Source organism: Carica papaya, chromosome 6, assembly GCF_054855325.1.
Source record: "Carica papaya isolate Zhongbai chromosome 6, ASM5485532v1, whole genome shotgun sequence".
NCBI classification, from domain to species: Eukaryota; Viridiplantae; Streptophyta; class Magnoliopsida; order Brassicales; family Caricaceae; genus Carica; species Carica papaya.
The window spans coordinates 11975110-12001357 of NC_142314.1; the positions used below are offsets into that span (position 1 = coordinate 11975110).

Consider the following 26248-nt stretch of genomic DNA (forward strand, 5'->3'; position numbering starts at 1 on the left):
GTTAGTGTAACTCACTCTTTAATTAATCATTTCAGATCAAGAGAACCAAGATCCAGAGCCCAATCTATAAAAGGGTTGCGAATAGAACGTTTAGTTTGTTTACTTTTAATTTATTTATTTGGTTATTAGTTGTTCTTTTAAAATGGTTATTCTCGTAAGCCCTATTTGGTGCTTTCAGTTATTATGTAAGGGATGTAAACCCTAACTAATTATTTCGCTTCTGCACTAAATTTATAATTTGTCTCCTTTGGAGTTCCGGGGTCGTTATATTTTGTTTTTGAATGCTTCATATAAAAATATGAACAACACAAATATAAATATTATTGTATATTTAAATACATTTATTAGTTTTAAAGTTACAAGTGTTATAAGTAATATTATATATAATCGATAAAATAGTACAAATTGTTAGAATTATTATAAGATAGGAGACCATAAATACCTAAACCTTAGGGTTGTGTAAAAGGGGTGTAACATAACAAATTTCTTTAGTGTAACGGCCCCGGAAATATTAAAATGAAATGAGTATTTAAATATATCAAATGTGGAAGCGAGATCAAAATTTCAGTTAACATCCCTTACACGAAAAAACCAAAAACGTACTTAAAATATAAAAGATTAAACTAACTAAGAGAGAAACTCGAAAATAAAACTATGAGTATGACTACAGAGTCTCTAGGTATCCCCTTCGTCGTCCTCCTGCGGAACGGGCTCGGGAACCATGTCTTCCTGATCTGAAATGGTTAAATAAGGAGTGAGCTACACTAGCCCAGTAAGAACATCACGATATCTCACCGTCACGGAGGTAAAGGTGGGTAGAAAAACACAAAAAGACCAATGGAGCATAATTTACAATAAACTCGTTTATTAACATGAAAACCTTTACCATCCACTTACCTCGGTGGAATTTATGAAAACAATATAAGAAAAATAATAACATTATCACAATCATGGAATAATATAAGCTGTACAACATAGCACTTATCACGCCTTTTGTAATTCAATCATTATACAACATATCCTTTTCTCATTTACCAGCCTACTAGTATCCATGGGGGTCCCTAGGGGTCCCGCTACCCGTTAACCTTTAACATTCATAATCAGTTTCCAGGGCCGTCCCCATACCCCGTCCGGTATGGGCGCCAAAACCATAAACCTCAATACCCCGTCCGGTATGAGGGTGAAACGGGCCGTCCCCATACCCCGTCCGGTATGGGCGCCAAAACCATAAGATCTCCATACCCCGTCCGGCATGTGAGACCACAATCCCGGTAGGGTTCCCTACGGACCCGGTCCGTCCACCATCTCCCAGGATATCTAGTCAGGCTGACCCCATCATACAATTATCAGTCTATACAATGTTTCATTTCCCTTTTTCCTCAATAAGCATCATCAATTCACATTTAAACAAGCAAATCATAATTCATGCCGAACAGACAACATACAGTATCAGTTCTTCAGTCATTCAACCCATAATTAATAAAACAGTAATATATGCATTCGAAACTATAAAATGAACACATCAAACCCCATAATGCATTTAAAGCTGTAAAACAGTGTAAAACAGGCCAAATAACAGTAAATCATCAATCACACTAGACTCGGGCTCCATTAGCAACCTTAAGCAATTTCACACATGCGTTAATTCAAGAAATACCGTTTTATCATTTTGAACTTTAATACCGTGATAGGAAATAGGGTGAGGGGTCCTTACTTGTTTTCGGGATCCGAATACGATTCACAGTGCGCCTGCAGGCCGTCCCTAATTTTCCCTGAATTTTTCCCGGGGAACTGAAACACACTAACAGTACCTGCACGTGTTCCAAAAAAAATCCAAATTAGGCCCAGGGCCCCTTTCGGACCAAATCGCAACTCCGGCACGGCGGCTCCGCCGTGCTCCGGCGATGGCGCCGCCGCTGGCGGCGGCGAGTCGCCTCAGGTTGGCCGTTTTCGGCCGAATTCGGCCACACTCGCATTGGTCCTTGTCAGAAAACAACCCTAGGGCCCCCGGGGGGGCCAAAAATCACGGAAAAGAGGAGCTTACCGGCGGCGGCGCTCTCGGGTACGGCGGCTCTCCGGCGAGGTTCGTGTTTTGGTGATTCGGCTTCGGTCAACCTGTAGAGAAAAGAATGGTGATCACGGTGATATAAAAATTGCATCGAACGGAGGCCGGGAAGGACCTCGTCGGAGGCAAAAACCGAGAGGGGCGTGGCGGCGCCGCTGGGTTTCGGCCGCGTATTCTGGCCGTTTGGCCGGGATTTCGGCCTCAATTTGGCCATAGGAGGAATCAGCGGAGAAAAACCAGTCGGGGGTATGAAATTTACCTCGATCGGCGGTCGGAAATTTCCCCGGTGCGGCGGCGGGTGGCGGCGGTCGGCCTCTGGTTCGTCTTCTCCGGCGAGCGGCGGGCGGCTAGGGTTTGTGGTCTGGTGTGGGGGTTCTATTTATAACCCCTTGCCTTTTGATCACAGCCGTTCATTTCGTTTTAATCTGGGCCGTTCGTTTTTGATTGAATCTGGGCCGTCCGTGCGATTGAATCTGGGCCGTCCGATCGCGCGATTGATCTGGGCCGTCGGATCGCACCCACACGGATCGCCAACGTGGCTCCTTTCGGAGTGACGCGGTCTTGCCACGTGGCAGGCCCCGGTTGGCCGGGACTGCTGACCGGGCCTGCTGACGTGGCTGTTGACGTGGCCCCCCCTTTTTTTTTTTCTTTTTTTTTCTTTTTTTTTTTTTTTTTTCCTCCTTTCCGGGTGCTACAACTCACCCCCCCATAAAGAAATTTGGTCCCCAAATTTGCCTCATTACTCTTGATCAAACAGATGAGGATATTGGGCCCTAAATTCTGATTCCAGCTCCCAAGTCGCCTCCCTAGGCGTGTGGTTCTGCCACAAGACTTTTACAAATGATATTTCCCGGTTACGGAGTATTCTGCTTTCTCGGTCCGTGATACTGACCGGTACTTCTTCATAAGACAAGTCCTCTCGGAGTGAAAGCGGTTCATGAGCCACGACATGAGAAGGGTCCGGATTGTACTTGCGCAGCATAGATACATGAAACACATTGTGAACCCGGGAGAGCTCAGGGGGCAGTGCAAGTCTGTAGGCAGTGGTACCAATCTTGTCTAAGATTTCAAAGGGTCCAATGTATCTGGGGTTTAATTTTCCCCTTCTGCCGAACCTACTAATTCCTTTGAAGGGGGTGACCTTAAGAAACACCCGGTCACCTTTCTCAAAGGCCAGGTCTCTCCTCCGGGTATCAGCATAGCTCTTCTGCCTACTCTGAGCTGTCTGGATGTTCTTCTTGATCTTAACTATCTTGGACGTGGTTTCTTCCACCAAATCCGGGCCAAACAATCTTCTATCGCCCACTTCCTCCCAACAAATCGGTGACCTGCACGGACGCCCGTATAGCGCCTCGTATGGGGCCATGCCGATGCTTGCTTGGTAACTGTTGTTGTAGGCAAACTCTATCAGGGGTAGATGGTCGTCCCAATGGCCTCCGGAGTCAAGGACACAAGCTCGGAGCATATCCTCCAGCGTACGGATTGTCCTCTCTGATTGTCCATCGGTTTGGGGGTGGAAGGCAGTACTAAGGGACAGCTTTGTTCCCATAGCTTGCTGGAAACTATTCCAGAACCGAGAAGTGAATCTGGGATCCCTGTCGGACACCACTGTTACTGGGACCCCATGCAGTCTGACTATTTCCCGGACATACATTCTTGCCAACTTGTCCAACGAATCAGTCATTCTGATGGCCAGGAAGTGGGAAGACTTAGTGAGTCGGTCAACAATTACCCATATGGCATCGTGTCCCGATCGTGCCTTGGGTAGTCCCGATACGAAGTCCATGGTGATGTGTTCCCACTTCCATTCTGGAATCGGTAAAGGCTGAAGCAACTCCCCTGGGCGTTGATGTTCTGCCTTGACCTGCTGACATACCAAGCACTTAGATACAAAGTCGGCTATATCTCTCTTCATCCCATTCCACCAGAATCGGGGTCGCATAGTTTGGTACATTTTTGTACTTCCTGGATGCATGGCGAACCTTGAACTATGGGACTCTGTCATGATGTCTCTTTTTAATTCATTGTCGTCTGGGACACACATTCTGTCCTTGAAACGAATCAATCCGTCGGCAGAGATCTGAAATTCTGAGTTCACTCCCTGTTCTGCATCCTTCTTGCGGTTTACTAGGGCGGGGTCGATTGACTGGGCTTCCTTTATTCTTTGGATTAACTCGGGTTGGACTGCTAGGTGGCTCAAACATGTGGCCCTCTTCAGATCTTGCAGTCGAACCTGCTGCGTAGCCCCAATGGACCTGCATTCCGAAACCATCAGATGGGCTAGGGTGCCTGCACTCTTCCTACTGAGGGCATCGGCTACTACGTTGCCCTTACCTGGATGGTACAGGATGTCACAATCATAGTCCTTGAGGAGTTCCATCCACCTTTTCTGACGCATGTTGAGATCCTTCTGAGTGAAGATGTGCTTCAAGCTCTTATGATCGGTGTAGATCTGAAAGGTCTCTCCATACAAATAATGGCGCCAGATTTTCAAGGCGTGTATGATTGCGGCAAGCTCCAAGTCATGGGTAGGATAGTTCTTCTCATGATTCTTTAGCTGTCTAGACCCATATGCTATAACCTTTCCATGCTGCATCAGGACACAACCCAGGCCCAGATAGGAGGCATCACTATAGACTGTATACCCTCCTGATCCACTCGGTAGAGCCAGCACGGGTGCAGTAGTCAGTCGCTTCTTCAATTCGGAAAAACTCCTTTCGCAGTTCTCATTCCAATCAAACTTTGCATTCTTCTTTGTGAGTTGGGTTAGAGGGGCCGCTAGACTGGATAACCCTTCGACAAACCGGCGGTAATAACCCGCCATCCCTAGGAAACTGCGAATTTCCTTAACTGTTGTCAGCCTTTCCCAACCAAGTACCGCTTCAACCTTTTCGGGGTTCACCGACACCCCTTCCTTCGATATAACATGTCTTAGGAAGGCGGTTTGCTCGAGCCAAAATCCACACTTGCTCAACTTTGCATACAACTTCTTTTCCCTGAGTACCTGGAGGACTTGGGCAAGATGATGAGCATGTTCTTCTCTACTTTTTGAGTAGACTAAGATATCATCGATGAACACGATGACAAATTTATCCAAAAACTCTCTGAAGATTCTGTTCATTAGATCCATAAAGATGGCCGGGGCGTTGGTTAGCCCAAACGGCATAACCAGGAACTCATAGTGTCCGTACCTGGTTCGGAATGCCGTCTTGGGGATGTCTTCAGCTCTCACTTTCACCTGATGGTAACCTGATCGTAGATCTATTTTAGAAAAGACCTGTGCACCCTGCAACTGATCGAAAAGGTCATCAATCCGGGGGAGAGGGTACTTGTTTTTAATTGTTACCTTGTTTATCCTTCTATAATCAATACACAGTCTCAACGTTCCATCTCCTTTCTTTGCAAAAGTAACCCCGGCACCCCATGGGGAAATGCTGTGTCTAATGAAGCCACTGTTTTGTAGCTCAGTGATTTGTTTCCTTAGCTCTTCCATCTCGATGCGGCTCATTCGGTAAGGAGCTACCGAGATGGGTTGGGTTCCTGGCTGTAAGTCTATGGTGAACTCGACCTCTCTGTCCCCTGGTAGACCGGGCAGTTCATCCGGAAATACGTCTGGAAAGTCTCAGACTACTGGAATCTCTTGGATACAAACTTCCTTCTTGGGTTTACCATGTACCACGTCCGGGTCTGCATCGGCATCCTTCTGGGTAAGGTTGTAAACTCTGCCCTGGATTGGAGGCCTCCCTTGATTCTGGTTCCTAGGGCACTCCCTCGCATAGTGCTGGGCACTGCCGCATATGCGACAGGTGTTGTTGAAGCGGTAGCAGGGTCGGTCCCCATGATCCATGCCGCAGTACTGGCAGGTCTTCCCACGAGCTGCCCCCATAGCCTGAGGAGGGCCCTGAACGGCAGGCCTGGGTCTCTTACTGGGTTGGACAGGCATGGTAGGCGCTGGCCTGCGGAGCGGGGCTGAAGGTCGGGAACTTCCCGTTAGCTGAGGGCGGGTGTCGAAGCTCCTTTCTATGATCTGCGCCTTTGCCAGGACTGCCGAATATGTCTCGAGCTCCATCACCAACAAGTGCTGTCTGATCGCCGGGCGGAGACCCCACTGGAATTTCCTGGCCTTTCGGCCCTCATCCAACAATGTCTCCGGGGCATGTCGGCCCAGCTCCAGGAACTTGCGGGCATACTCCGACACTGTCATATTACCCTGGACCAACTGAGCAAATTCCATTTCCTTTAAATGTTGGATGTGCTTAGGGAGATACTCCGCATGGAAAGCCGCTAGGAACTGCTCCCAAGTAACTGGTACAGGCAGGGTGGCCCGCTTGAGCTCCCACCAGCGTACTGCTTCCCCTACCAGCATGTAGGAGGCAATGGCAGCCCTCTGCTCAGGAATTACTCCCAAGGTCTCAAAGGCTCTCTCAGTCTCCGCCAGCCAGTATTGGGCCTCTTCAAAAGAGGATCCCCCTGAAAAAGTAGAAGGGTTCAGTCTCCTGTACCTCTCTATGAAGCCGGGGTCGATCAAGGAGGGAGCGGGCTCCCGAGGTAAAGGGACTGGGGCCGGCTGAGGGTGAACTGGGGGACCCTGTGGTGGCGCCTGCTGATGGGGTGGGGGCACTGGAATATGCTGTGGCGGTACCTGTTGGTACTGTGGCTGTGGTACCGGGTCGTACCGCGGCTGTGGTGCCGGGTGGTACTGTGGAGGAACAGGCTCCTGCCGGGGTGGCTCAGGATCAGCCTGCTGTAACGGGGGCTCAACCTGCGTAGCGGAGGAGGTCCGGGTAACTCCCTTCTCTCCTCTTGCCTTCACTGGGCAGCTACGAGAGCTTCCACCATCTCATATAATCTGTCCAAATCCTCCCGAAGCGAATTATCTTGGGCCGCTCGGTTTAGTGGGGGCCTTCCTCTCCTCATTTCTGTGTACCTGCATTTACAAGGAATGGTTGAGTAACGACCAATCGGTGAGTATTTCTTTAAAGGACTATAGTGCAAGGGATGGGTCCGAGGAAATGCGGCTCTGATACCAACTGTAACGGCCCCAGAAATATTAAAATGAAATGAGTATTTAAATATATCAAATGCGGAAGCGAGATCAAAATTTCAGTTAACATCCCTTACACGAAAAAAACCAAAAACGTACTTAAAATATAAAAGATTAAACTAACTAAGAGAGAAACTCGAAAATAAAACTATGAGTATGACTACAGAGTCTCTAGGTATCCCCTTCGTCGTCCTCCTGCGGAACGGGCTCGGGAACCATGTCTTCCTGATCTGAAATGGTTAAATAAGGAGTGAGCTACACTAGCCCAGTAAGAACATCACGATATCTCACCGTCACGGAGGTAAAGGTGGGTAGAAAAACACAAAAAGACCAATGGAGCATAATTTACAATAAACTCGTTTATTAACATGAAAACCTTTACCATCCACTTACCTCGGTGGAATTTATGAAAACAATATAAGAAAAATAATAACATTATCACAATCATGGAATAATATAAGCTGTACAACATAGTACTTATCACGCCTTTTGTAATTCAATCATTATACAACATATCCTTTTCTCATTTACCAGCCTACTAGTATCCATGGGGGTCCTTAGGGGTCCCGCTACCCGTTAACCTTTAACATTCATAATCAGTTTCCAGGGCCGTCCCCATACCCCGTCCGGTATGGGCGCCAAAACCATAAACCTCAATACCCCGTCCGGTATGAGGGTGAAACGGGCCGTCCCCATACCCCGTCCGGTATGGGCGCCAAAACCATAAGATCTCCATACCCCGTCCGGCATGTGAGACCACAATCCCGGTAGGGTTCCCTACGGACCCGGTCCGTCCACCATCTCCCAGGATATCTAGTCAGGCTGACCCCATCATACAATTATCAGTCTATACAATGTTTCATTTCCCTTTTTCCTCAATAAGCATCATCAATTCACATTTAAACAAGCAAATCGTAATTCATGCCGAACAGACAACATACAGTATCAGTTCTTCAGTCATTCAACCCATAATTAATAAAACAGTAATATATGCATTTGAAACTATAAAATGAACACATCAAACCCCATAATGCATTTAAAGCTGTAAAACAGTGTAAAACAGGCCAAATAACAGTAAATCATCAATCACACTAGACTCGGGCTCCATTAGCAACCTTAAGCAATTTCACACATGCGTTAATTCAAGAAATACCGTTTTATCATTTTGAACTTTAATACCGTGATAGGAAATAGGGTGAGGGGTCCTTACTTGTTTTCGGGATCCGAATACGATTCACAGTGCGCCTGCAGGCCGTCCCTAATTTTTCCTGAATTTTTCCCAGGGAACTGAAACACACTAACAGTACCTGCACGTGTTCCAAAAAAAATCCAAATTAGGCCCAGGGCCCCTTTCGGACCAAATCGCAACTCCGGCACGGCGGCTCCGCCGTGCTCCGGCGACGGCGCCGCCGCTGGCGGCGGCGAGTCGCCTCAGGTTGGCCGTTTTCGGCCGAATTCGGCCACACTCGCATTGGTCCTTGTCAGAAAACAACCCTAGGGCCCCCGGGGGGGCCAAAAATCACGGAAAAGCGGAGCTTACCGGCGGCGGCGCTCTCGGGTACGGCGGCTCTCCGGCGAGGTTCGTGTTTTGGTGATTCGGCTTCGATCAACCTGTAGAGAAAAGAATGATGATCACGGTGATATAAAAATTGCATCGAACGGAGGCCGGGAAGGACCTCGTCGGAGGCAAAAACCGAGAGGGGCGCGGCGGCGCCGCTGGGTTTCGGCCGCGTATTCCGGCCGTTTGGCCGGGATTTCGGCCTCAATTTGGCCATAGGAGGAATCAGCGGAGAAAAACGAGTCGGGGGTATGAAATTTACCTCGATCGGCGGTCGGAAATTTCCCCGGTGCGGCGGCGGGTGGCGACGGTCGGCCTCTGGTTCGTCTTCTCCGGCGAGCGGCGGGCGGCTAGGGTTTGTGGTCTGGTGTGGGGGTTCTATTTATAACCCCTTGCCTTTTGATCACAGCCGTTCATTTCGTTTTAATCTGGGCCGTTCGTTTTTGATTGAATCTGGGCCGTCCGTGCGATTGAATCTGGGCCGTCCGATCGCGCGATTGATCTGGGCCGTCGGATCGCACCCACATGGATCGCCAACGTGGCTCCTTTCGGAGTGACGCGGTCTTGCCACGTGGCAGGCCCCGGTTGGCCGGGACTGCTGACCGGGCCTACTGACGTGGCTGCTGACGTGGCCCCCCCCTTTTTTTTTTTCTTTTTTTTTTTTTTTTTTTTTTTTTTCCTCCTTTCCGGGTGCTACATTTAGCATCTACATTGGCAGTGATTAACATGAGGTTTACAAAAGCCTCATTTTTTGTTCTTGCATGGTTGACACCTTTTATTACATTTGTAATCATCAACTCCGAGCTTACATGGACCCCATTAAGGATTATCATTACAACAACGTAATTCATCAGCAACGATTTCCTTCATATCTAGAAATACCAAAATGTATTATTATTTATAAAATTATATCTAATTTAAAAATCAAATAACATAATCTTTACTAAGATAAGTAGTTTATAGATTTTTTTTGAAATAACTTTTTTTTAATTCAAACAACACCGACAATAACTAATGTCAAATGATTAAATAATTTTTACGTAACACCTTATAATAATCATAATATATAGAGATGAATGATAACGGATAAATAATTTATGTGGAATTACCTTTTAAATGTGTTGAGAATAAAGGTAAGGGGTTTAGAAGTTCGATTTTCCTTGCATGTCCAAGATTTAAAGTTCCTCCTATAGTAAAAACATAATTAACATAAAAATGTTATATTAGCATGTATAATTTAAATTATCCAAAAGCTAGATATTATGTAAAAAACTATATTAGATTTAATTAGTGGAACTTAAAGTTCAAATGCAAGAAGAAAAGTTGTTTATAACCCCTTTAAAAGTCAAGTCAATTTCCCTATGAAACAATCAAAAGTTAAAGCAATTGCAACCATGCTTTGGCTACTTATGTATTTTTCTTATAGGAAAAGAAAATATAATATATTATCTTCATTGGTGTTTTAAGAGACATGAAAATTTAAAAAATAAAAAAAAAAGAACAATAAATGTTAAGCAACTAACCCATGCAGAATATAAGAAGAAATAAGCAAACAAAAGCTACAACTTTTGGGTTAGCCATATTTTTCTTCAAGCTCTTAAGACTTGTGAAATATTTCTTTCTTAATATGATGCAAATATATATATATATATATATATATAGTACTTGTGGAAACAATATTAACGATATACTTTTATTATCCTGAAACTGATACCTCATTTTTTGCTAATGAGTCTCCTTAGTTAATATTTAATTTTAGAAAAAAGTTTCCTAAATTTATGATATTAGTTGTATGTAAATTGAGATAATCAAACATAATTTAACTTCAATACAACAACATTAAAACAAAAGTAGTTTTCCTTTCATCCATCGAGCGAGATAAAAATTAACTGAATTCTAACAAAATCGAACTCAAATATTTTGTTCGGAATAAACAACCTTTATATTATCTTTCTTTTGTAATTTTGATTTATTTCTAAAATATTTAGTTATTAGTCGATTTATTTATAGTTAAGCGTTACTTAAAATATTAATATATATATTGTACGTATATATCTTTTATGTATCAAGTTTTATTTAAATTTTTTTAATAAATACTATAATTTTTAAAGATATTTTTTTAAAATAGAAGATGAAATATGACTTGAATTCAAATAATTATCTCTTATATGAAAATATTATGTCATTTGAGTTAAATGTTTTTTGACTTTTAAAGGTATATTTATAATATAACATAAATTGATAGATTACTATAATATTATATAACTAAAGCGGGTCTTCTTAAGATAATTAAATTTTATTTTCAGATGAAAAATATATTATGTGGTCTTACTAATTTGTAAGGTATTAACATTGAGTTCATTATAAATTTTTAATTCTATAAAAATGAGAATGAAAATAAAATAAAAATATGAATGAAAGTAAAACATTAATATGATGAAAATCTGAATGAAAGAAGTATTATGATGTCAACTTAATTTTATATTTAATTTAGATTAGATATTTTTATAATTCACTCTTTTTATCAAAAAGTATTTGACTAATTTTTAAATATTAAATGATTAATATTTAAAATTAAATAAAAATATAATTAAATATAAACCAAAGACAAAGTAATTACTTTATCATATGGAAGAGGAGGATAAGAGGGGAGCACAGGGTGGGGGAAAGACAAAACTTTCAATAATATTATACTATTTTATTTTCAAGATAATTTCAAAGTTTTTGAAAGAGTAAATAAGAAAATAATTATTTCAAAAATATATTTTTATATTTACCAAAGTAAACATGGTCTCATTTTTTTTTAAAGAATAAACTTCTATAAAATAAAAAATTAAAAAGGATCATAGTTCATATGAGCTAATACAGTTTCATTTTTTCTTTATTGAAATAATCAAAGGGAATACATGTATTACTTTGATCTCAATAATCATTGACTAAACAATTTTGAGAACCTAACTACTATTTTTCAAAAACTCAATTTCAAGTTATTAAAGTTACATTCCTTCAACTTTCATATAATACTCAATAATTATATATAATTTTGATTTAAAATTAAACATAATAATTTTCACCATTCAAATCCTTAATACCTTCATCAAATATCACAATAATAAATCACAATCCAACGAAATATACTAAATCATAAGATCAAAATAAAAATAGTAAAATAGAGTTGGCATTTAAACAAAACCAAAAAGTAGAAATAATGCCTTCCATCTACTTTCACTTCCAAGCTACCTCCATGCTCAAATCCTGCCTGAGAAGTTTATTAATTACTAAAGATCACTTTAGATGCAGAAATTAGTCGTTGTAACCATTTTTCGTGATGTCAATCTGTCCACAAATTCAGAAAAGACAATGCAAAAACAAAAATGTCCCAAAAATCCAAAAAGAGAGACAGCCCCCCTCCTTGATGAGTGACAAGTCTGGTTAGCAAATTACTATAAAATGTCACATAACAAGGTAGATACACCAAAATGCTGCTAGAATTTATGAACTCCCATGGATTAAGAATATGAATAGTGGGCAGTTGATTTTGAAGTCAACGGGTAATTAGTTATCCTGGAAACCTAAAAGGAACTGCATAAATTCTACCATTGGATTCATTTTTTTTCAATCAAAATTACAGCTGAGGAAACATTCACGGTGAAGTCCCACACTTAGATCATCAAAGGAATCACATAATTGCTTCTTAGATATTCTACCTCCGAAAAATCCTCATCTTGCCAGCCAAGACTCCAAGAATCATATCAAGTCATTAGAAGAGAGAAGATCTGGCTTCTTGAGATGGATCCTTCATATGCTCTTCGTGTCAGGTCCGCGGCTCTTTTTCTTCTATTTTTCAGCTTGAGACGACTGTCCCTGGCCCTGGTGGCTCTGTCAACTTTAACAGTGATTCTTTCCACTGTATTACGTTGGTTTATCTCGAAGGTTTGTCAACTTTTAAGGGCAAGTCCACATGGTTATAAACATTCGTGACACTGTTGATTTTTTATTTCTCCTTCCAACTTGGTTTACAACGCCTCCTTGACATGGAAGGTCCTTGCTATTTCCCTGGCATAATCATATTCATTGAGCTCTACCAACATTTTCTTCAGCCTACGGGCGAGTCCACCAGTCTCAGTCTCAGTCACACCAGACACGTGCTTTTTCTCCAGAGTTCTTCCCAGTGACAAAATGCAATCTACCAGCGGTTGCAATTTATGACTGCACAATCACATGAAAAATAATAAGACTCACCAGAGGCAACTCAAACCCACATATTATAACCTCACAACCTGACAAATGAAATAATCAATATGGTCTAAAATATGAAGAACTAAGTTTAGATGACACCTAATGAGACTAAAATATCCACCAACATAAATTCACTAAGCAAATTTCACTATGAAAGTATATTCTAAGAATTGAGAAATGCTTCCATTCAAAGAAAAAAAAAGGAACTGAAAAGTGCAAGCATGGCAGGTGAAACAGCAAAAATATCGATTATCAATTAAAAAGGAAGTCATTTATTCGTACCTGTGGTCTCTGGTAGCATTTGGACCAGCCCATACTCCAGATAAAGAAGCAACAATCCTTTCAGTTCTTGTTACTGCATCATGAATGTTAGATGCAATGCTTCGAAGGTGGGGTATAACTTCTCCATACAAAAGTTCATCGAGAGCAAGGTTCTCCAAAACTGGTAATGCCAAAATGTCTTTCCACAAACAAATGTTTCTCATGAGACGAACAGACATCCCAAATCGGTATGCTGCAACTTGTGCTGCATTTGGCACAGCCTTCAATATAAGTGGGCTCCATTTGGGGACCTACAAAGTGGAAATCAAATAAACAATGGAGAATCAGTTCACAGAACATAAATTTGTAATGGAAACCAATAATTAGATTTTGAAATACTTATGGCGTATGTTTATTCATTGGCAGTTTGATCGATACATATGTATACATATATTTGCTTCTCTACATACGTGTATATATATAGCGAGAGTGACAAAGAGAAAGGGAAAGAAAGAACTATCTGGAATTTATACCTTAATACCAGCCACAGCTTCAGATAAACGGGTATGAATAGTAACTAATAATTCTGCTAGAGCCTCACAGGAAGAAGGAACATAGTTTGTTACTAGACTCGTGGCAGAAACAGCATTCCTAGTCTCCTTTGTGCTAAGCATGTCCCAACAATGGGCAATTTCATGATGTAAAATAGGAAGTGCTACCTTTTCCACTAGCTCAGGAACAAGGTTAGCATCAGCATCATCGGCAGTGAAGTCAGATCCATCTTCTGGCTTACCGTAATCGAATAGCAACAAATGCCTGAAGGATAGAAAAGTAGTTAGTACATTTTGAGATATTATACGCAAACATGCATAATAAGTTCTATTTTGTTTCGGCACTTTTCTACACCTATGTTATAGAAAAAGAAAATTCAAGTAAATATGGACAACCACTTAGATTACTCAGACTAAGAGAAAATTTGTAGATCAATTACCATTTCATATCAAAAAAATCTACATCTTCATGGAGTGGGTCCCACTGTAAAAGCTCCAATCTTACATATGGCGAAAAGATAGCTGGCACGCTTAGTGACATGTAAGCATCACGATAAGTTGATGCATAATCTCTCTTCCACCTTTCAAACCTTTCTTTGATTGCTGATAATTGTGAATATTCCTCAGATGCATCACTAAAAACCTTATCAGCATACTGAAGCAATTGATTTCGGGATTCTTTGTATGCTTCAGTCTCACTATCACTTTCATCAGTACTCGATTCTCCTTCTATTTTCTGATAGGATCCATCAATTTTCATGGCTGATAATCTCTTTGAATCAAATTGAGCTTTCCTTCTCTGGCGAGTTGCAGCCCTCTGCTCCATATCCTTGCGTTTCTGCAGGTTCTTATCTCTACCAAATTCATCTAATTGCACTGGCAGATTTGCTTGTTCTCTTATGGTGGCAGATGCGGCCAGTGCAGCACTTGTAGCTGCAGCAATCATTGTACTGCTGGTACTGCGTTCATTGAAAACTGATAATGCTGCTTTGACAGCTGCTTCTACCTCCATCATTTCATCATCATTATCTGCAGCTCTTCTATCTAGAGTAGCTGAAGCACGATTTTTGTTAAGTTCCTGCATCTGCACCTCAATTTCCTCTATTAAGGGACCTTTTTCCTGAAAGACAAATCACACAATACTGATGAGTTCAACCCAATACTAGGTTTCTGATTATATGCCAACATAAAAGGTTCAATCAAGAAGACAGAAGAATGTTGCACAGTTAATTATACTGAACACCGATGGCATTCAAAAAACTAAATGACATGCTGTAGAGCAACATGATCAATGAAAATGTAGAAGCACACACAGGAAGCATACAGCAAGTACAATAAGCTTTTTCTAAGCGTTTTGAGATCCACTGATCAGGATACAAGATTAATATTATCTAAGTACTATTTTTACCATATCTACCAATTAGGTGACTATTGTAAGTTGGAGCCTCCAATCAATTATTTACATGGTTCAAAAAATAAACCTCTATGCTTTTCCTTCAGAAAACCTGAAAGTGAATTTTTTTAAAGGGTAAAAATAGCATTATATATAAAGGCACCAAAGAGGTGCAACCCATATATAATTCTTTACAAATCTATTAAAATATCTACTAAGTCTCTTAGGTCCTCAAAAGTAATAGAGAGGATGACACATTGACAAAAAACCTAGTGTCAGGAGCCAAGCATCCTTAATTATATGAAAAGAAAACTCTATGCTCTCAAAAGTTCTTCTGTTTCTTTCCTTCTAAATAAACTAGCTTTTTGCTCCTAGAGTCTGCAGTCTCAGAGATTGGTCTAGGCTTTTTAATGCTTCTGGTATCTCCCTCAAGAGAGTTTGGGGCAAAAAGGAACCTAGCATCCCTTGGAGAGGAGAGCTTTGCCCGTTTATGGGTGGTATCATCGGAGCACAATGCTAGGTTATTTGCAAGGATCCTCGAAAGCCTAGCATTGTGCTCCAACTATAACACCCATAAACTGGAAAAGCTCTTCTCTCCAAGGGGAGCTAGATTCCTTTTTGTCCCAAACTACCAATGCCTCTAAACCATCTCATGCAAAAAGAGAAGGCAGTGGGACTCAACCTCCCTTAAACACATAACATACATCTGAAGTAAGAGTTTAGTTAGAAATTGAAAAGGGATCTACAAACTTGCAATGGATCATTTCTTAAGCCTACTTTGAACAATAACCCAATAACCAAATTATACTATCAGGTTGTTGAGAAACTACAAAAGGCTCAAGGATATAAGCAAAAAAATCATACCATTTTTTACTTTCAATCATTTAAATTGCTAAAAAAGTTGTCTATCAACAAGTTGATTAATGAAGAAAATAGGAGACTTATGGCAAAAGGAAAGCTACAAACGCATGGAAAAAGGCTAGCAAGGGGGAGATTACCAATCCAAATATCTTCCCAGAACAAAATACAAGAGTCATCAACCACTCTCATACGGGTAAGAGGTAAGGCCCATGAAGCTGAGAGATGCTTTCTAGAGGCTTCTGCCAGTCGTGGTATTTCAAGCTTTAGAATCCCAACCATTCCCTTGCAACCTGTACTTACTCTTGATCCCCTTATGCCCCAAAGGACAAGATTCCAAAGCTAAATATCATAACCCTTTAGCTAACTATGACAAAAGTTTTTAGACATTAAATTGCCAATATCTATACCACCCTCTTTTTTTTAGAAGAACAGGACAAATCCCATCTAACCAAATTATCTTCGACATCTCACCCCCCCTGACGATAAAAAATTCTCGATGTTCCTCTCAATTTTCTCAGCCACTCCCCAAAAGATCCTAAACAAAGAGATGAAATATAAGGAAAAGCAGAAAAATAAGCTTGGTTTAAGACTGACCCTACACCGAGAGCTTCATGGCAAAATGCATCCCACCTTTTTTTAAAATGTTCCCTACTTTTTTAACTCATATTTTTGGATTAATTGATTCATTTGAAAAGGCAAAAAAGCTATCAGTACCAAGATGAAAATCAGAAGAGACTTTATGATTATGACTAGGTAGTTTAACATAACCTAGCTATTTTCAACTCTATCAGGCCATATTTAAGAGGTTGGCCAAAAGAAATGGAGAAATAAAAAAGTGAATATTACAAAATGTTAAAGCATAGGAAGTTGCAGAGTAGACAATTATATCATACACTCTGCTGGATCCAATCAGAGGCATGACAAGATGGTTTATGTGATTGACCAAATGAAAAACCAAAGATCATCAAGCTTGAAGAATCTTGTTCACATGGGAGGTGTATGGCCACAAGGGAAGAACTGGAAAAAAAAAATTTAAAAAAAAGAAAAGCTATATCTAATTTAATAGTTAGAGCAAATGCTGGGGAAGGAAATCCTTAAAGCTAAACTGCTGAGGGTAGAGGCGATCCTTAAAGCTGAACTGCTGAGCCAATCAGAAGGAGAGATAGAGGATCTCCCTGTCGCAGACCTAGACGCCTTGAAGAAAGAAGAAGGTCCTCCATTAACCATCATTGCTAAAAGATAAGATGGCGATGCACAATTCCATCCACCTCCTCCACTTTTTCCCGAACCCCAATCTACCCAACATGTAATCCACAAACTGTCAATTAACATGGTCATATGTCTTCTCCAAACCTAACTTGCAAAGTATCCCCTCCCTCTTGTTACCCACCAAATCGTCCACTACTTCATTTGCTACCATGACAGCATCCAAAATCTTTCTTCCCTCCACAAATACATGTTGGCTCTTTTGTTAACTCGATCAACTCTACCTTCCTTGTCCTAATCCCCAGGAAAGAAGGGGATAGTTGTTTTGCCGATTTTAGACTAATAAGTCTAGTGGGCAGTGTCTACAAATTGCTTTCAAAGGTGTTGGCTAGAAGGCTCTCTAAAGCTTTAAAGTCTATCATCGGGGATTATCAACATCCTTTCGTTAAAGGGAGGCAAATTTCTGATGCCATTTTAATTGTAAATGAAGTGGTTGACGATCTTAACAGAAATAAAAGCAGAGGATTGTTGTGTAAATTGGATATGGAGAAGGCGTTCGACAATGTTAGTTGGGACTTTATTGACTATATGCTCAAGCGTTTTGAATTCAGTTTAAAATGGTGCGAATGGATCAAAACTTGCATCTCCACAACTAGTTTTGCTGTCATGGTCAATGATGGCCCTTCCTAATTTTTTAATGTTTCAAGAGGATTGCGCCAAGGCAACCCGCTGTCTCCATTACTCTTCATCATGGTTATGGAAGCTTTAAACAAGCTTATTGGGTAGGCTAGAAACTTGAATCTGATCAGAGGAATCAACATCGGTAAAGAGGAAAACATTGAAATCACTCATCTATTCTTTACTAATAACACCCTAATTTTCTGTCAGCCTGAGATTAACATGTTGCTTAATCTTAGATGCATTCTTCTGTGCTTTCAAGCTCTTTCGGGTTTAAAGATCAACATGTCAAAGTCTGAGATGGTGGGTTTTGGGATCAACAATAATATGAATCCTCTGGCTTCGGTTTTGAAATGCAAAACAACTTTACTTCTTATAAAATACCTTGGGGTTTCCCTTGGTGCGAAACATAAAGATCCTAAAAGTTGGGAACCAATGATGGATATCTTTAATAAACGCCTTGCTAATTGGAAGAGAAATTTCTTGTCAAAGGGAGGCATATTGACATTGATCAAAAGCACCTTATCAAACCTCCCAACATACTATCTTTCTGTTCTAACTGTCCCTACAAAGGTTGCCAAAATTCTCAAAAGAACACAATGCAGATTCCTATAGGGAGAAGAGGAAAACAAAAAAAAATTTCATCCTGTAAATTGGGAGGAGGTGAAGACCCCCATTAGTTTTGGAGGCCTCGGATTGAGATCCATAAGGACTTTAAATAAAGCCTTGCATGGAAAATGGGCATGGAGATATTGGAATGACTCTAATAGCTTGTGGAAAAGAGTTGTGGACTGCAAATGGAATATGAAGGGTCGTCTAAAGAACCACAGTAATCATGGACTGAGCCTATGAAAGAGTATCTCTAGTATGGAAAAAGCTATTATGAATTGCTTTAAATGGGCAGTGGGCAGAGGAAATAAAACCCATTTCTGGTCGGACATCTGATGTGGGAACAAAAATCTACAAACCCGTTTCCTTCTCATTTATGCTTTGGCCAAGGAAAAATTTATGCTCATTGAGCATGCGGTTGACAATAGCGCGGGCAACTGTTGGAATATAGTGCTGAACAGGAATTTAAAAGATTGGGAAATTGAAGAATTTGATAACTTGATGGCTATGCTGGAATCTATAAGAATTAGTGATAAAGATGATAAGCTGATATGGTCTTTGAACAAAAGTAGCTTTTTTAGCATCAAATCTTTCTACAACCATAAAACAGTGGGATCAAACAGGTTTTCCTAGCAAAAATGATTTGGGAGGCTAGTGCACCCCCAAGAATCTCCTTCTTTGCTTGGGAAGCCTCTAAAAATCATATCCTTACCATCGATAATCTCATGAAAAGAGGCATTACTCTAACAAACAAATGCTACTTGTGCAAGAGAAATTCAAAATCGTGTAACCGTATGTTGCTTTGGTGCCCTATCACTTCTTTTCTATGGACCATGGTCTTCGGTCTTCTTGGCATACTTTGGGTTGCGGCTGGTACTGTCAAAGATGAATTACTTGCTTGGGAAATGATAAGTAGAAAAAACAAAAAATTCAGACTCATCCCTCTCACTATTATCTGAGTAATTTGAAAAGAAATGAACAACAGAGCTTTTGAAGGAAAGGAAGACACTTTTAGAGTAAATGGCTCCATATCTTTGGTTCTATTGTGTTAGATCATAGTATTACCCATTCTGACGATTTAGGGTCATTTGCAAATATGTTAACTGACTTGTAAATCCTTTTGTACATGGATTTGGCACCTCATATTAATATATTTCTACACTTTTATCTCAAAAAAAGAATACATGTTGGCTCTCCCCAATCACTTCTCCTAACATCTTGGACAAACGTCTAGCAAGAACTTTAGAGATGAGTTTGTAGATGCATCCCACCAAACTGATAGGTCTGGTCTTTGATGTTATTCACTCCTCCACCTTGGCAATAAGCACCAGAAAAGTTGAGTTCAATAATTTCATAGAAGTCTACAATTAATGTAGCTCCTTGAAGACCTCCAGTAGATCCCCTTTTATAACATGTCAACCATCTGGCTCCAATACTTATCACCATTGCAATACTTTAGCCCATCCATAATCTCTTCTTTAAAAAATTCTTTCTTTAAATTAACTCAATTTTTTTTTGAGATAAAAAACATGTATATTTGTCTCATCCAACTACTTCAATTGTAGCCCATCCGATCTTGGCCTTCTACCAACCTCTTCTTCATACAGTTTATGGAAGAATCCTTGAGCTTTATCCCTCATTCTTTCATTACCCTTTATGTTGTGGTTGTCAATCATCAGTTCTTCCACATAGTTACACCTTCTCCTACGATTGGCCAAGCAATAACAACATCTTGTATTTCTATCGTCTTCCTTCAGCCATCTTTTTCTTCCCTTCTGTCTCCATGATATTTCCCCTATATGAAGTCTATTAGCCAAGTTCGCGCTCAGAGATTCTCTTCTAGCTGCTTTTTCCAGAGTTAACTAACATTCTCCTTCCTTTTGGTCAATGTCTTCAATTGCTAGAAAAAGTGTTAGTACATTCTTCTTCTCTTACCTCCTCCTTACTTTCAAGGTTATAAGTTTTTAGCAATCTTAAAACTTTCTTTCCGATTCACAATAATATCATTCTATCTTTTTTCAATCATACATCGAGAACTCTCCACCTTTAGCCATTTGTTATCAAGTCTAAATGAAATAGGACCCATTATATTCCATTTGAAGCAATGCTCATTGGAAAATGGTCAGATATAGACATTTGCAATACTTTTTGGCACAAACCTGAAAACTGAATCAGGAAATCATATGACACTAGAAACTAATCAATTGTCGAACAAGAAGGCCTACTTCTTTGATTTGTCACATCCACTTGCCCCCCAACAAATGTAAGTCCATCAAATTCAACTTGTTTGATGCTTTGAATTCATTGCCACACGCTCTAGAGAAATGTTCAACCGACCTCTCCTTATGCCTCAACACATATTAAAATCCACGTCCACAACCCATTTACTACCTCATTTTTTCTTACACTCCTCCAACTCCCTCCAGAACACAATCTTCTTGCTACTAGTTCCCTACAGTACATGTCAATCATTTTACAACTTGTCCATGTTTTGACTAAAAAAAATAAGTAATCCTATATTTCAGACAATTATTGTCAAGCTGAGAATTGATAATATTTATTCACCAGCTTAAGAGGAAGTGTTAAGAAGTACAAATTAGGGTTTCATTAGGGTAAATGGTATATTAATATTATATCCCCAAATCTTTATATCTCTGTAGTTAATATTGTTTCCTTTTGTTATTGTTATTCGCTTGAATATATAGGATTATAATATTCAATGAAATATATAACAATTCATTCTTCCACACAAGTTCCAGCTAACCAGGTATATATTGACTACTTTCACATAAACATCTACTAATATATGCTCTATAGTTGCATGAGTTCATGCCATATACAATCAAACTAATGCCTAATTTATTTCAAAGAGTTTGTGTCTAAGATTTCAACTTGCAATCAACAACACAAAAATGCAAACTTAAGCTGCTGAAAACCTATAGTCCTATAAACATGGATATTGGTGCACGTAATACAAAGAACAAAATTAGATTTCGGCATACCTGCAAAAATTCACATATAACAGAAACAAAGTCACGAAGCTTTTGCATAAATATGTACTTCTCACCAGCAGCAGATAGAGATTTCTCAAGTGCAATAACATTCAATTGAGAAGCTGACAAATTTTCATCCATCTTTGTAATCGATGAAATGGCTCTACCATGGGATTCCTTCAAAGACAAAATATGTGTGAAGTAAGCACAACTATTTGAATATTGGCAGATAGATGTTTGACTAGTTAAAAGCAAGTAACAACATATCTCTTGGACATGCCAAAACTTAGACTTAGAAACCACAGTTATGCATTTATTGTAAATGCATCACTGCGAACATACAATTAACAAGTACTTCTAAGAAGACCTAAGAAGTCTTTGGCTTAGCTTAGAATATATGAGCTTATAATTTATAGTGCTTACAAGCTCTTCACTAACTAGAGTCTTTGACTTAACACAAAACATAGGAGTTACTGACTCCGTAGAGTATAAATTCTTCAATAGTGTATTTGGTAAATATTGGTGAATTTTTTACAAATAAACAATTAAATTGTTTGGGTCACACAAGCTTATAAACCGTATTAGTACTTTTCAATACCAGAGTTTTAAAAAAAACACCAACTACCAGCTTTCCCAACACGAAAGAGCTTAAAACTACGAAGCTTATTAGCTCTTCATTAATTGTTAAATAGAATTCAGAATTTTTTTAGAGAGCTTATAAGCTCCCTTTGACCAAAATTTAAGCCAACCCAAGCACTCTCTAAAGCTGTATAAACATTACACTGTTAAAATGCTTGGTCAAAATCATATTTATATATTATTATTGATTGAATAAACAATGAAAAAGATAGCAAGGGTGTTTTCAAAAAAATATTTAAGTTTGTGTTGTATCATCTTTTTCTTGTTCAATACCAACTTATTTTAGAGAACTCCTTAACTCCCTAAAAAGAATACTACAACAGCACCTTTTAGAAACTTCAAAAATCGGATATTGATTATAGCTTAGGCATGGGCGTGGTTGCAACTTGAAAACTCCTACAGATTATAGCATGAATGCCTGAATAAGCTACCAGAACCATTAATTGGGTCAATTTTCAATTGCATCACAAAACTAAAAAATTGAGAAACTCCCAAAATATTATTTAATACTTGAATGCTCCAAATCCACCATATAGGATCCGGGGGGGGCGCCGCCTGAAGGGAGAGAGAAGCAAGATACGAGAGGAAGGAAGAGGGGCTTTGTTGAGGATGGTCAGGTCCGCCAAGAGGGCTAGCCGAAAGGAAGGAAATGAAAACAAAGGGGAGAAAATTTGTGGTCATTGACAAAAAGTCGTTTGATATTGTAAGTGAGCGGTGTCAGGTGGAAGGGGTGAGGATAAGTGAACACGGTCGGGGCTTCAGAGTTTCAATAGCTCTGGATGAGGAAGAGGTGATGTGGTTGATGGAGGCGTTGGAGGACTTTTATTGATGGATGGAAGGGGAGGACGTAGTGGGGGAAGCATACAGTGGGGAGATATGACAAGCTATGGCTTGTCCTCGAATGGAACAGGTATGGGAGATTTCTGGTACTATCAGAGGAGAATGGGAGAGGGGTGAAACGCATTTCATTCCAGAAGGAATGGAGATAGGCAGCTGGTGGAGAGTGATGAAGTCGGTATCTGAACTATTGTATCGTCCACTGGTGAATCCAGATAAGAAACCTCAGTTGGAGGTCTCGAACGTGGTGGAGTCAAGGGCTAAGGGAATGAAGTCAACTATCCACACTGTTTGATGGAGCTCAAATTCTCTGTTGAAATAGGAGGAGTGAAAACCTACCTAGCGGTGGTGAAATCTGAAGAAAACGAGGGAGCCAATAGGGCAGGCGAAAAACGATATTATGCCAGATCGGGCTAGTTTTCATTTTCAAAAATGTGGGAAAAGCTTGTACTCTTTAAACACTCACGGAAAAGCAATTAGTTTCTTAATTTTCATGGACAAACTCGAAGTTCAAGGTTTTACATCATTTGCACCCAAAATTCATGGATGAGTTTTCTCCAACTAGGGAAATTTATGCAGAATGAGTTAAAGTTTGGGTTGCCGAGTAGATTAAAAGTTATAATCTTTAAATACCTTGTACTGTTTATAAGTCTACTATTATAGGATGAAGAGAAACCGTAAGACTCTTTGGTGTGGGGCTGTTTCGCTGGTAATCTTTCGGAATTATAATTCACCTTTTACAACTATTTGGAAATTCTTTTTTTCTGGAGCCAAGGCTAATGATCATGTCGAGGATGTTTCTTATCGATTTTAAGTAGAGATTGACCAACTACTTTTTCCTGTGATTAGCTAGCCTCTCCGCATTTTGTTTTGCTTTTGGAGAATACCTAATTGTCCCTATTTATCTCTTAATATGCTCGTTTTTCCAATAGAAGAGGTCTATCATAATACCTTTAGTAAGTTTAAGATCTTTTGTCAGAGCAACAGAATGTGATAACCATGAGTTCCCACAGAGCAAGAGATCAAAGTCATACCTGAAGCCTCTTAACATTCTCGTGCAAAGCTTTCCTGGCAACCTCAGCTTGTTGTGACAATGAGATCACATCCAAACCATTGGATACTCCTACAGCTCCTCCAATGCTCGGAGGAACTGAAAGATTCGGCTGTGGACCATATACAGGAGTTGGGTAGATGTACTTCTGCTGTTGCTGGACTGTGTGAAGCATAGATACACTAACACTACTATTACTTGTTATCCTCACCGGCCCATCATCCATCCTCTTTCCCAATCCCTTCTTAAATTGTTCCTCTTCCCAGAGCTTCTCTTCCTCATCTTCATCATCATCGTCATTATAAAGAGGCCGCAACTTGGTATCCTTGCCCATTACCCTCTCATCGACATCCTCAAACACACCCTTTTTCCCAGTCTGGGTCCTCTCACCCACGAACCTCCCTTGAAACTCTGCTTCGTCATCACTTAATCCCTCCACGGCAGTATGATTAGTCCCTCCATCCAAAGATATATAATCAGGAGCCGGAACCACTCCGGATTTCCTCATGCGCTCCCTCTTGGCCCTGATTGCTTCTATGGTGGCCTGGTCAGGAAAGAACTCACTCCCCTTTCCAGTACCTGTAGGTGCGTCATCCTTGTCCCTCCTCAACAAACTCTCCTTTCTCTCTTTAACACCATCGAGCTGTTCGTCTTCTTCTTCAGAGTCCAATCCCGGGGCCTGTTTGGTGGTGTAGTCTTGTTGCTGGGGCTTAAGCAGGCCCTTGAGAATTATTTTGGGCTCAGAGGACAAGAGCTGTGGGCGAGAGGAAGGCACAGCAAGAGTACGCGTGTTCTTCTGGAGCTCGAGAAGTGCCTCCTTGGTGTATGTTCCAGCTTGAGGCTGTACGTTTGAAGGTAAAGGAGCCGTCGAGGGAGGAGCAGAAGCAAGGCGTTCCTTAGCCGAGGTCATCTTGTGCGAGGAACTGGGTTTCATCAGACGAGAAGAGGATTTTTCTCTGTCTTTGATCTTGAAGGAGGAAGTGGACTTGGAAGACATGGTACGAGCTCCTCCTTCTTCCTCCTCGTCATCGGCAAAGCTAAGAAGCTTCTTCGGAGCTGAGCTTTGGGGCTTTTTAGGTTTTGTAGAAGAAGGGACAGGTGCGAGTTTTGCCACTGTAGAACCCTCTGTATCATCCTCATCTCCATCGTCGTCGCCCCGCCGGCGAAAGTTCCGAGCTCTGTTACTACTCATTACTACCCAGTAAAATCGGATATCCTGTTTGTAATAGCCTTGATTGTCGGGTGCTGGGAATGAAGGTTTGCTTTCGGGGTTAGGGTTTGGGAAATCCTAGGGTTTTGCTTCCTTCTTCCTATTCTGATTAGTGCGACGGAAAATCTAGAGTCCGTCTCCTGCGATTCTTTGAAAATCTAGATCTCAAGCCACGAGTAAAACCGAAAAGAACTAAAATTAAATTAAAAATTTACAATTATTATTGTACATTACATACTCTTAAAACATATATATATATATATATATTATCTCTTATTATCTTAAAAGATCAAAAAAAATTAAAAATAACAAACAAGGTGTGCATTATTAAGTGTAAAACCAAACCACCAATTAGATACAAACAAATTTTTTAAATTTACAAAATTCTTATTTATTAATATAAAGGAATTGGAAAAAAAAAATTGCAGTATATGTAACAACCGGAAAAAAAATGCTATACTCAAAAAAATATATATATATATACAGTATGCATAACTAATGAGAGGAATGAGCATTCAGCAAGTCTTTTTTTTTTTTTTGTTATACAAGTTGGAAAATAAAGAAGGAAAAACTAGGGTTAATATGATAAAAGATGAATGCTTAAATGGAGTATAATTAAAAGTTAAGCCAATGAGTGTAATTACAATCAAACACCAACGAATAAAGGTAGGTGAAGCGGGTGCTTGAGGGAAGTTATAGGGAATCTGTTAGAGGGAAACGGTATGAATGATGCTTGAGGGAAGTTATAGGGAATCTGTTAAAGGGAAACAGTATGAATGAGGACACACAAGTTGAAGGTGAGACAACCTTGGGTTGGTTACAAGAGAACAACATTGATAGAGACACATGATGCTGATGGTGCGGGAAAGCGTATAATGTTCTTCATACGTGGACAGTTCAGATGGAAGGAAATTGAACAACAGTCCAGATTGTATTTCAAGGATTATAAGTAGAGAAGGGAAAGGGCAAACAAAGGGGAGGAGAGTGAAAGGAACGGAAGTGTTAAACTAAGTGCAGAGAAGAAAGAAGAAAGAATCAGTGCTTCACGACCGA

The 26248-nt window shown here is 40.2% G+C and overlaps 2 protein-coding genes across 2 annotated transcripts; both read right to left on the reverse strand.

Moving 5' to 3' along the window:
• Nucleotides 1-509: 509 nt before the first annotated feature.
• LOC148253312 (uncharacterized) lies at nt 510-9487 on the reverse strand. The gene is made up of 3 exons (XM_088223324.1): nt 9477-9487; nt 5735-6894; nt 510-734 (listed from the first exon to the last, which is right to left on the reverse strand). The coding sequence occupies exons 1-3, from the start codon at nt 9485-9487 to the stop codon at nt 676-678; spliced, it is 1230 nt and encodes a 409-aa protein (XP_088079450.1). The 3' UTR covers nt 510-675.
• Nucleotides 9488-12042: 2555 nt separating this feature from the next.
• LOC110806411 (GC-rich sequence DNA-binding factor-like protein) lies at nt 12043-25416 on the reverse strand. Its single transcript, XM_088222320.1, has 6 exons — nt 23969-25416; nt 21468-21635; nt 14159-14838; nt 13701-13983; nt 13189-13478; nt 12043-12876 (listed from the first exon to the last, which is right to left on the reverse strand). The coding sequence occupies exons 1-6, from the start codon at nt 25175-25177 to the stop codon at nt 12684-12686; spliced, it is 2823 nt and encodes a 940-aa protein (XP_088078446.1). The 5' UTR covers nt 25178-25416; the 3' UTR covers nt 12043-12683.
• Nucleotides 25417-26248: the final 832 nt, after the last annotated feature.